At 42.9% G+C, this 12774-nt stretch overlaps 1 protein-coding gene across 1 annotated transcript in view; it reads right to left on the bottom strand.

The window, feature by feature from the left end:
* Positions 1-12774, bottom strand: part of LOC145354675 (ankyrin repeat and fibronectin type-III domain-containing protein 1-like) — an 859363-nt gene that overhangs the window by 28902 nt on the left and 817687 nt on the right. Inside the window, exons 14-15 of the mRNA XM_080206110.1 lie at positions 12464-12596; positions 9813-9932 (exon numbers count right to left, since the gene is read on the bottom strand). Coding sequence (XP_080062236.1) covers positions 9813-9932; positions 12464-12596 — 253 coding nt within the window. The remainder of the gene's footprint in view (positions 1-9812; positions 9933-12463; positions 12597-12774) is intronic.

Below are 12774 nucleotides of genomic sequence, written 5' to 3' on the forward strand. Positions count from 1 at the left end.
GATATTAAAGATAGAAGGATGGTAGGAGTTGAGGGCCTGAAAGCAATTACTGTCACTAGAGAGGTAGTGCTTGATAGACTAACGGGACTGATGGTGGACAAGTCCCCAGGACCGGATGGAATGCATCCCAGGGTTCTGAAGGAAATGGCAGAGGTGATAGTGGATGCCTTAGTAATTATTTACCAAAATTCGCTGGATTCCGGGGAAGTGCTGGAAGATTGGAAAACGGCTAATGTTACGCTGCTGTTTAAAAAAGGTAGCAGACAAAAGGCAGGAAATTATAGGCTGGTTAGTTTAACGTCTGTAGTTGGAAAAATGCTTGAATCCGTCATCAAAGAAGAAATAGCGAGGCACCTGGAAAGGAATGGTTTGATAGAGCAGACGCAGCATGGATTCGTTAAGGGGAAGTCGTGTTTGACAAATTTATTGGATTTCTATGAGGATGTGACTAGGGCAGAAGACAGAGGGGAACCGGTGGATGTGGTGTTTCTAGATTTTCAAAAGGCATTGATAAGGTGCCTCACAAAAGGTTGCTTCAGAAGGTTAGGGTGCATGGAGTTGGGGGTAAGGTGTTAGCGTGGATAGAGGATTGGTTGTCTAATAGGAGGCAGAGAGTTGGTATCAATGGGTGCTATTCTGATTGGCGACTAGTGGAGTGCCGCAGGGATCGGTGCTGGGGCCTCAGCTATTTACCATTTATATAGATGATCTGGAGGAGCGGGCTGAGTGTAGGGTGACGAAATTTGCTGACGACACGAAGATGAGTGGAAAAGCAAATTGCGCGGAGGGTGTGGAAAGTCTGCAGACGGATCTGGATAGGCTGAGTGAGTAGGCGAGGACCTGGCAGATGGAGTACAATGTTAGCAAGTGTGAGGTTATCCACTTTGGCAGAAATAATAGTGGGAGGGATTACTATTTAAAGGGTGAAAAGCTTTTTTGAAAAGCTGCAGCATGCTACGGTGCAGAGGGACCTGGGGGTCCTTGTGCATGAGTCGCAAAAACCCAGTCTACAGGTGCAGCAGGTGATCAAGAAGGCGAATGGTATGCTTGCCTTTATAGCGAGGAGGATAGAATATAAAAGCAGAGAGGTCTTGCTGCAACTGTACAGGGCAATGGTGAGGCCGCAGCTGGAGTACTGTGTGCAGTTTTAGTCGCCGCACTTGCGCAAGGATATTTTGGCCTTGGAGGGAGTGCAGAGGAGGTTCGCTAGGCTGATACCGGAGATGTGGGGATTGGACTGTGAAGAGAGACCAAATAGACTGGGTCTGTACTCATTGGAGTTTAGAAGGATGAGGGGGGGATCTTATAGAGACGTATAAGATAATGAAAGGGATGGATAGGGTAGAGGTAGAGAGATTCTTCCCGCTTAGAAAGGATAGCAGGACTAGAGGGCACAGCCTCAAGATAAGTGGGGGGGCAGTTTAGATCGGAGTTGAGGAGGAACTTCTTCACTCAAAGGGTGGTGAATCTCTGGAATTCTCTGCCCGTTGAAGTGGTGGAGGCTACCTCGCTAAATATATTTAAGTCATGGGTAGATAGGTTTTTGACAGACAAGGGAATTAAGGGTTATGGGGAGAAAGCAGGAAAGTGGAACTGATCCACTTCAGATCAGCCATGATCTTATTGAATGGCAGGGCAGGCTCGAAGGGCTAGATGGCCTACTCCTGCTCCTATTTCTTATGTTCTTATGTTCAGCATGAACCCTGTCAGCAGCTGCCTGACATCTGGTTTGGCACAACATTAAACATGAACTTTAAGTAAAAAGTTAAGATATGAAAAAGCATATACATCTTGCTAAACTAAATAATTTCAATACCGAAGCAATAAATTGCTAATTTAAAAAATAGCAAATAATTACAAATTAATAAGCATCAGAACTAACTAATAAAACCTTTTCTGTTTTTTCACTAAAGAAGCAGAACTAGAGAGAGGCAGACAAGGCTCCAAGACTTGGTCACCAGGGAAGAGGGAGGGAAGAACCAGGATCATGTTAACGAGTTGAGTTTAACTAACACTGACTTTGCTTTCATTCTGACCTTGGCATAATCCATATGAAAATGTGGGAATTAAGGGTTATGGGGAGAAAGCGGGAAAGTGGAACTGAGCTATTTCGGGGCAGGCTCGAAGGGCTAGATGGCCTACTTCTGCTCCTATTTCTTATGTTCTTATTTCACCTCATGTTGTCAAACACCTGACACCACAGATCTGATTGGAGACAAAAAGAAATGTAAGGAGGAATCCTATGAAAATTTGGGAAACTGTCAATTCTGGTGAGAAAACTGATGTAGAACTGCCCAGCTCTACTAGCCAATTTTCTCTAGATCTTGTCATTTTAACTGCCAAAAGCATTAGTGGGTATGGTTTGCAATATCAGTCTGGCACAGTGGAAACTTTTAGAACCCATTATGAGCATGAACCTGATTACGCTGCCAACAACTGGGCAGCGAAAATTAGATATCGCAATCTCACCACCGAGTTTCGTGATTTCGGGGTTTTACCAGAGCTTGAGCCCCTATCAGCGATTTGGTGGGCAGAGAGTGCAGGCTCAAGATCCCGCCCATAGATTCCAGCCCCAAGGCCTCCTGATCAGCAAATTAAGGAACCCCAGGTTATGCCACTAGGGAGCCTCAGGCCAGGTTGCTGTGGAAATAAACAGGGATTTACAGAAACACAATTCAATAACTAGGAAGTCATCAACTATTTGACTAGAACCTGTGTCCCAACATCGATGAATTTGAGCTGAAAGAATTTTTCACAGGATACGACAATGGCGGGGAACTCCATATCAACACCAAGAGTTGTGGCTGGAGTTGTTTGGGAAAGGTCTGCTCTCACACTATCGAGAAAGGAGAATTGGGAAGGGCCAGAAAGGTGAGGCACTAAGCACTTCTTATAGAATTATTCCTCCTTAATCTAATCTTGACATGTTCTTTTCAATTTTGATTTCAAAAAAGAACCATCCAAGTAATTTCAAAAGTTTCCACAGCTTCTCAAAACTTTGATGGCAATCTTTTGCGACAGTTAATGCTTTTCAACAATTGCCCTTATGCCAAGGCATGCACATTTGTGTATGTACTGTTCTATCCAAAATTCTGCTGGACTGTCCTATACAATATTGGGAGGCAACCAGAGAACCTGAAGGAAGTCCACACCCATACACATACACAAAAAAGGAGAACATGTGGAGAACATGCAGACTCCGTACAGACAGTGACCCAAGCTGGGAATTGAACTTAGTTCCCTGATGATGTAAGGCAGCAGTGCTAACCACTGTGCCATTTCTAAGAATGGTGAATTATTATTGTAAATTTTTACAAAATGTATCTACCACCATTGTCCCACTCCATCATTTGTTAAGAAACATGAACTTTGAAAATGGGGAGAAGGCCAAAAAGAGGCATTTACAAAAATCAAACAGGCTTTACAGTCATCGGCATTATTGGTGAACCACGATCCAACCGAGCCACAGATGGTAACCCTGCGATAAATCACTATATGGAGTAACAGCACACAGAATGCCGGATGGAGCAGAAAGGCCAATTGCCTTTGCATTTAGAATGTTGTCAGATATGGAAAAAAACATTCGCAGATAGATAAAGAGAGCTTGGTGTTCATATATGCAGTCAAAAAGTTTTATCAGCACATTTATGATCGACATTTCACAATACCTTTGGACCACAAGCCGTTGCTGGGCTTATTCAGAGAAGATAAGCCAGTGCCATAAATAGATTCAGCAAGGGTGCAGGTGTGGGCTCTCTTATTGACAGCGTAGTTATACTTTTCAACATTGCTAGGGACACATATGCGGATGCACTCAGGAGGTTGCTTTTGTCATAGACAGTGGCATCATTGCCGGTTTTGCAAGAGATATGCTGGCACTGCATGTGATAAAGACCTAGCCAATCTCGTCTAAACACACAAAGATGTGGTCAGAAAGAGACCCAATATTGTTGAAAGTTAAATGGATGGTAATGCAAGGGTGACAATATGTTAAGGCGGAGCTGCTTAAGCCCTATCAACAAAGGAGGATGCAGGTAATCTGTGATGATGGAATGTTGTTGTGGGGAGTTAAGGTTATAGTCACGTCCTAAGGGAGACAACTTTTGATGTAAGAATTGTATGATTCACATCTGGGACAAAACAGGATGGAAGCACTAGCCAGAAGTTACATCTGGTGGTCGGACATCGATAAATAAATAGAAAGGATGGTTAGTCAATGCACCAGTTGTGCAGCTCAATTGACCTTGCTGCCACCGGCTAATATGCATCCTTGGGAGTGGTCAGGTAGGCCCTGGGCATACATTTTGAATTTTTAGAATCACATATGGGTCATATGTTTTTTATATTAGTGGACACACACACTCAAAGTGACTTGATGAAGTCCATGACAGCCACTGCCACTATGACAAATTGAGATAAAGTTTTGCCATTCATGGCATCCCAGAAGTCTTAGTGTCAGACAATAGCACATAATTTACAGCAGAGGAGTTTCAAAGATTTATAAAATCAAATGGCATTCACCACATTAGATCAGCACCTTACCATCCAGCCTCAAATTGGTTCGCGGAATGAGCTGCATAAACATTCAAGGCATCAATGAAGGAACAAGTGAAGAAACAATGAAGCAACAAGCCTCTACCCTTATGTATAGCCAGTATTTTGTTGTCTTACAACACCACGCTAAATGCGACCATGGGGATCAAGCCAGCTGAGCTACTAATGGGACATCATTTAAGGACGTGTTTGGATGTGATATTCCCAGCTTTGGCAGGGAGGGTGGAGGCTAGGCAAGCTTCTCAGAAAGGAAATCATGACTCAAGAAAGAGTCATGATCAAATAAATCGGTTGGACTAAAACCTGGTGTTGTCAGACTTTTTACTCAAGAAAGAGTGACAGAACTTTCCAAATTTAGGATTTAGCCATGATCAAAAATTTTGCAACAGGACCAGCATGGGTGGCTGGTAAAAATTCATTCATGGGATGTGAGCCTTACTGGCATTTATTGCCCATCCCTATTTGCCTTTGAGATGGTGGTGGTGAGCTGCCTTCTTGAACTATTACAGTCCATGTGGGGTAGGTACATCTCTAGTATCGTTTGGAGGAGAGTTCCAGAACTTTGACCCACTGGCAGTGAATGAACAGCAATATATTTCCAAGTCAGGATGGTGAATGGCTTGGAGGTGAACCTCCAAGTGATGGTGTACCCATTCATCTTAAGCCCCTGTCCTTCTAGATGGCAGCAGTTGTGGGTGTGAGGGGAACCTGCTTCAAAACAACCGTCACCAACCTGCTTGTGCTCCAGCCTGGTTTAAGATTAACTAAGCACCACTCTATGGTAACAAGATCCAAGCAGACATTCACAAAACTATTCCACCAAACTGTCTTTGTTCTGAACAATAGCAATTATTGGTTGATTAGCCTATCAATTGAGAAGGTGTTTCTGGAGTCTTGGTGAGTTCCTGCAATCTATCTGTATCAGTAACACTGCTGTTACTGTGCATTGATGGTGGACAAGTAAATGTCTGTGGATGGGGTACCAATTAAGCAGCTGCTGTGTCCTGGATGGTGTCAAGCTTCTTGAGTTTTGTTGGAGCTTCACTCTTCTAGGCAACTATTCCATCACATTCCTGTCTTGTGCATTGTAGATAGATAGTGGACAGGCTTTGGGGAGTCAAGAATATGGGAGTTAGCACTGCTGCCTCACAGCTCCAGGGACCTGAGTTCGACTCCTGGTTTGGAACACTGCTTGTGTGGAGTTTGCATGTTCTCCCTGTGTCTGCGTGGGTTTCCTATCAGTGCTCCGGTTTACTCCCACAGTCCAAAGATATGTGGGTTAGGTGAATTGGCCATACCAAAGTGTCTTGGGATGCATAGGTTAGAGGAATTAGTGGGGTAAATATGTGGGGTTATGGGGATAGGGCCTGGGTGGGATTGTTATTGGTGCAGACTCAATGGGCCAAATGGCCTCCTTCTGCACTGTAGGGATTCTATGAATAATTTGCTGCAGAATTCCCAGTCTCTGACTTGCCTTCATAGCCACTAATGTCCTTTAGGGAAAGAAAGCTGTCCTTACTTGGTTGGACCTATATGTGAATCCAGACCCTCAGCAATGTGGATGACTCTCAAATGCTCTGAAATAGAGGACAGTTAGGAAGGGACAATAAATGTTGGCCCAACCAGAGACGCTTACACCCAATGAATAAATTAAAAAAATGGCTATTCCAGTTCAGCTTCTGGTCAATGGTGAGTCCAGGATGTTGACAGTGGGGGATTCAGTGTTGGTAATGCCATTGAATGTCAAGGGGCAATGATTAGATTCTCTCTTGTAGACAGTCACTGCGTGGCACTTGTGTGGCGTGAACATTACTTGCCATTGTCAGCCCACGTCTGGATATTGTCCAGGTCTTGCTGCATTTGGACATGGGCTGTTTCAGTATCTGAGGAGTCGCAAATGGTTTAGAACATTGTGTATTCATCCATGAACATCTCCCCCTCTGACCTTATGATAGAAGGTCATTGATGAAGCAGCTGAAGATGATTGGGCCCCAGGAACTGCTCTGGTGAACCCCTGTAGTGATGTCCTGGAACTTTCATCAGGAGCCAGTGTAGGTCAGTGAGCACAGGATGGTGGATGAATGGGACTTGGTCTAAGTTAGGACACAAGCAACAGAGTTTGAGATGTGCTTGAATTTATGGAGAGTGGTAGCTGGGAGGTCAGACGGGAATGTGTAAGAATAGTCAAATATGGAGACAGAAAAAGAAATGTACGAGGGTATCAGCAGCAGAAGTACTGAGATGGGTGGAGTCAGGTAATGTTATGGAAGTGCAAATAGGCAGTCTAGGGTGTGGATATATGATCAGAACTCATACCAGGATGAACCATGATTCATAATTAGGAACTTAGACTTTTTCTTTTCAAAGAACAAAGAACAACCCAGCACGGGAAACAGGCCCTTCGGCCCAACAAGCCCGCAACACCATCTTAACATTGTGTTTTTCCTCCTCCACCTTTGACCCATGTCTATGCTTATGGTACCCCCATTGGAAATCAAATTAAGGAGAGAATTTTGGTTCAACATATCCAACCACTACACAGCAAGCAGCAAAGCAATGGGAAATAATTAATAAAATAGAAAACATTTAACCAGAATACTACTTCAAATTGAATATAAAAGCAGTAAAAAATGGCTACAGATTTAATCTAGTGATGGCAGCACACTGGTTAGCACTGCTGCCTCACGGCACCAGGGACCCAGTTCAATTCCTGGCTTGGGTCACTGTCTGCATGGGGTGTGCACATTCTCCCCATGTCTGTGGTTTCCTCCCACAGTCCAAAGATGTGCAGGTTTGTTTGATTGGCCATGCAAAATTGTCTATTAGTGCCAGGGGATAAGTAAGGTAAATAAGTAAGGTTATGGGGATAGGGCCTGGATGGGACTGTGATCGGTGTAGACTTGATAGGCCGAAAGGTCTCCTGCACTGTAGGAATTCTATGATTAAAGATGAATGTGGGACTGAATTCAGGAAATTCATCTATACATTAAGCATGATCAATGTGCAAAACAGATTTGCAGATAGTGTAGAAGAGGCAAAAAACCATGAACCATTTATGAAACAATACTATGGTGGAAAGAGATGGTCAGCTGAAAGGTTTCTGTGGGTAAGTGAACCAGATGATCTTTCTGATCTATCATTATCTTTCAATGGTGGAGATTGCCACCAGAAATGATCTCTCAGGGCAAGAGTTCAAAAGTTCAGTATGTGAACGATGATCTGACTTGGATGGCCAATCACAATTTGAGTTGTTCCACTTGTACAATGAGTGGCCACATTTTCTATGACGTTCCTCAAGCATTTAAGGAACAAACAGCAGTCACTGCAATATATAATTCACCACAAACGCACCTCACTACAAATAGTAACATAAATGGAAAAGCCAAGTACATTCACTTTTATGAGTGTGACCTGTTGGCAATCAGTTTAAGATACTAACTTGTTTTTAATGTTCTATGGGATTTATGACATCAGTTGTAATCTACTACCAGCTACTGTTCCTCATATTATTGAACAGTTTGTTCAGTTCGTGCTGTAGCAAATAATTAAAGCTATCTTTAAATCTCATCTTTTTATCTTACTTTTTATTATCCTGGCAAAAGCTGAACAGAAGAGACAGCTAATTTGGTTTCCATAATGTAATCAGTGAGCTTTGGAGCTCAGCTCTCAGATTGCCCCAAGATAACAAGGGCAGTGTTGAAAAAATAATCTGGACAGAAACATTGATATGAAGGATCAGAAGCTGTACCGACACCTTTAAATGGGGCTATTTGATAATGGCCTCAATATTCAAAGCAATGTTCCGATGATGCACTGAATTTCTGCCTAGTATCACAGGACAAGTTAGTAAACCATCTGATGGTCAGGAAACATCCAGCTACCAGTGACCACAGTATAATTAAACTCAATCTTAGATTTCAGAGGGATGAAGTTTGACATGGCCACAGTGCAGAGGACAGAGCTATTAATGAATTAAAATACAGATGAATGGTGGAAGGTGTTAAAGGATCATTTGGTAGAATATAAGACCAAATAGAATATTTGGTACATACTGTAAAGCACCTGTGTCTTCAAACTTGATCAACAAGAGGCAATCATAAAAGAATGCCTTACACAAATCAATTATGCTTCTTTTATTTATTAGTATTACAAATAGGCTTACATTAACACTGCAATGAAGTTACTGTGAAAATCCCCTAGTCACCACTCTGGCACCTATTTGGGTACACTGAGAGGGAGTTTAGTATGGCCAATGTGGCCTAACCAGCACATCTTTCAGACTGAGAGAGGAAACCAGAGCACCCGGAGGAAACCCACACAGACAAAAGAACATGCAGACTCCGCACAGACAGTGACCAAAGCAGGGAATCTTATTCAGGTCCCTGGCGCTAGGAGGCAGCAGTGCTCACCACTGTACCATCATGCTGGATAGCGGTTAATGAATCAGCCTCCTTTAGTTCACATAAAAATGAAAATTTTTTGACATTATTTGTAATAAAACATGGGTCAGAATCTTGTGCTCTCACTGATAGCGAGTTTGGAGGCAGGAAGAACATGTCATTAAGCGGGATGATAGCATACCAAAATCCCACTGCCTTAATTTGGCCAAAACTAAGCTGTGGGTGGGACGATCTACGGGGGACCTTACAATCCTGCCATCGATCGAGGTCTTTAAGTGGTCATTTAATGATGAGCCTGTCAACGTGCAGCCAGCTTGTCACTTCCAGTGGAAGAGGGGGGTCCTTTTATCAATAGCACCCAATCAACATCAAAAAGAAGAAGATTGCTGGGAGCCATACCCTAAACTTACTGCCAATCTCCTATATCCCGCTTCCCTTGACCCCAGCTCGTGAAAAAACCTCCCCCCATATTACTTACCTGTGGCCTGGGATGCTCCGTGATCCAGGGATTCTGATAGGTGTTTTCCATCATCTACCTTGTAGCACTGCTGAGCACAATATCTGTCAGCCTCTGGTTGGCTGTCAGCTCTTAGTTGGCAGGATTTCCACCCTCCAAGGTCTTGATTCCGAGGGAAGACCCACCACTGTCCACACCACTGCCTGATTGGCTTGTGATTCTGCCAGCTTTCCTAAAAAGAGACAGTGCGGGTCTTTTGCTGGCTCTTCGCTGGCAGACCTCAATAAGATTCCACCCATGGAGTATGTTGCAATGGATGGAGAAGATATGACAAAACATGAAGTGGAGTGTCTCAAATTTATTTAAGTTCAGTTCAAAGAAGAGAAAACTTTCATACTCACCTGAAGTTGAGCAACTGCTACAAGCATCTTATGACGAGCCTGTAGTACTAATGAGCAGGAGGATAAGGAGGGGCACATACACTGACCCAGCCATCGACTGTCTTCCCACATACATGATACCTGCAATGATAAGCAGACAATGGGAACAATCATACTATGGCTAACACACCTTTCTGCTAATACACTTTCACACCCAAAGACCTTCATGTCTGTATTTTACTTCACCAGGTGTTTTACAGCTGGCAACATCCTCCACAGGCATAACATTCCATTATTAGGTGCTGTCCACAGTTTCAGTTGCCACAGTATCACAATTTCAGCCACTCACTATTACACCTCTGAAAACCTCTGAACGATCATATATGATTTTATAAGTAACTTTGGAGCGTAATGCACATTTTCCAAACAATACATCAGCCACATTCCATGAGAGGAAGTAACAACCCAAGTTCATAAAGCACTTTTTCTACATTAAGGATACTTTAAAATTCCCAAGGTGCTTCATGAGAGCGTTATCAATCAGAATTTAACACTTAGTCAATAAAGAGATATGAGGAGAGATGACCAAAAACTTATAGTCAAAGAGTTTAATTTTAAGGAGTGTCTTAAAGGTTGGAAAAGGACAGAAGTTGGAGAGAGAGTCAGGAGAGAGAATTCCAGCATTTGGGGCCTTGGCATACCAAAGCATGGCTACCAATGAGGAAGCAACTAAAACCTGGCTCAAGAGGCCAGAATTAGAGGAGCATGGATGTTTTGGTGGGTTATAGGGCTAGAACAGATTAGGCACGGCCCAGCCATGGAGGGATTTGAAAACATGGATGAAAACTTTTAAATTGAGGCACTGCTTAACTGGGAGTCCATATAGGTCAGCTAATGCAGGAGTGATGGATGAACTGAACTTGATGTGAGCAGAACTTTGATCTGATCTGGTGATTGTGACATTGCTCTATCACATGTTGCTTCCACTATTTAGCGTGCACATAGTCCTGTGTTTAGCTTCACCTAGTTGGCATTTCATTTTTAGGTATGCCTGCTGCTGCTTTTGGCATGTTCTCTTGCACTCCTTATTCAATAAGATTTGATGGTAATGGTAGAGTGGGGATATTTCTGGCCATGGCATTACAGATTGTGGTTGAATACAATTCTGTTGTTGATCGTCCACACCGCCTTGTGAATGCCCAGTTTTGAGCTGCTAGAATTTATCACAGTTACCACGGTGGTAGTGCCACACAACTCAGCGTAGGCTGTCTTCAGTGTGAAGGTGATTCTTTGATTCCACAAGGACTATGCAATGGTCACTCATTCTAATATTATGGACAGATGCATTTACAACAGATAGACTGAGGAGGATGAGGTTAAGTAGGTTTTTCCCTCTCGGTTCTCTTGCTACCTGCAGAAGTCCAGTCTGAACAAACCCTCTTTCATTACTTCACTACTTCTCTTTCATTATATTTATCCATTCAAAATTTCACACTCTTTCTCTTTAACTACATTGTTTGCATCAGATACTTCTGTGAAAATACCTACAAAGCATTCATTAAGAAGCATGCCTGTAATTCGCAGAGGCTATCAGCAGTTGAAGTGCAGCACCAAGGATATAGATCAAGTGCCAGAAAAAGTTTAATAACCTAATTTAGTCCAGCAGATGAGTGTCCCAGAAGTTTCAGCTGGCAGCCATCACTCTCTCAGCTCCACAGTGTTTTCTTGTCCAGCACTCCTCTGGTTGACACACTCTCCTGTTACACAAATTATTTTCTGTTCAAGCTGCTCCTCAAATTTTCATCTCAACAACACTCGCACTCATCTGATTGCCCTCTTACTCATCTTCCTGACAGTGTCTCTCCATCCTCTGCAATCAGTTAAATTCTCACACTCCTATTTATATTTTGTCATTGCAGGAGAAGAGAGTTCACAACTCCAGCGAAAGGAAAAGAATCAGGAATGAATTTGCACCCATGACCACCTGACTGTGATGGAAGAAAAAACTCTACAGATTAGCAGGGTACAAGATATTGTCAAAGAAGAGATGGAGATGGACCAGAGACTCAATTGTAGCATTAGAAATCACACTGACATTTCACTGTCACTCATTTTGAATCAATGTCACTAATATAATAAATGGCATGATCTGTACTCTGGTAACCTAGAATCCAAGTTCACCTACTTTCAACATTATCTCATGTTGTTCATCTATAAAGATACATGAACAGTGCCAGTGGAGGAGATGGAGATGGAGCGCATGGAATCCTCAGAAAAGTATCAAGTCTCTGAGGATGCACTATCACATGACTCATGCACACTCTTCACCTCGCAGATGCACACATCCTTGGGGGGGTGCCTGGCATCTCTGATAGATAGGGTGTGACATTGTAAGAAGCACATCACATGTGAGCAAGAGCAGTTGCTGTGAGACAATGAAATCCCAATCTGAAGTCTGTTTCAGGAGATTTAATTCCCTTCCATAACTTCTCCCTCATCTGGCTGGGAAATTCTTCCCCCCTCCCCAATTCATCACACAGCAATGGCTCAACCAAGGGGCTTTTAGGCTCACATAATGCAACATATTCCATGAGCATTTATTCACTCAACAACAGGAAACCACTTCAAACAGATTCTCATTAATAATCTGACAGTCCTTTTCATCCACGTACCTTTGTGAACCAAAGAAAATCTTGCATCAGCGAACTGGAATATGAATCATCCATCTCTACCACTGGAATCTGTTCCTCATGTGTCACAATTATGTCATCATCCTTGTAGAATATTGCTGTTAGGTACAATCCTCTGAAGAAAATAGAATAGCACCATCAATGTTTGTATAACTTCACATAATGGACAAACAGAAATACAGCTCAACAAAGTAAATGCGCCCAGTGCTTGACATTAAACGTAAAGGGTAAAGGTACTTCCCACTGTGGTATTGAGCCATACTAAGACAAATCTCATTTTTGACCTTGCGCTG

This window comes from Carcharhinus amblyrhynchos, chromosome 18 (genome assembly GCF_965287045.1).
Source record: "Carcharhinus amblyrhynchos chromosome 18, sCarAmb.v2.hapA, whole genome shotgun sequence".
NCBI classification, from domain to species: domain Eukaryota; kingdom Metazoa; phylum Chordata; class Chondrichthyes; order Carcharhiniformes; family Carcharhinidae; genus Carcharhinus; species Carcharhinus amblyrhynchos.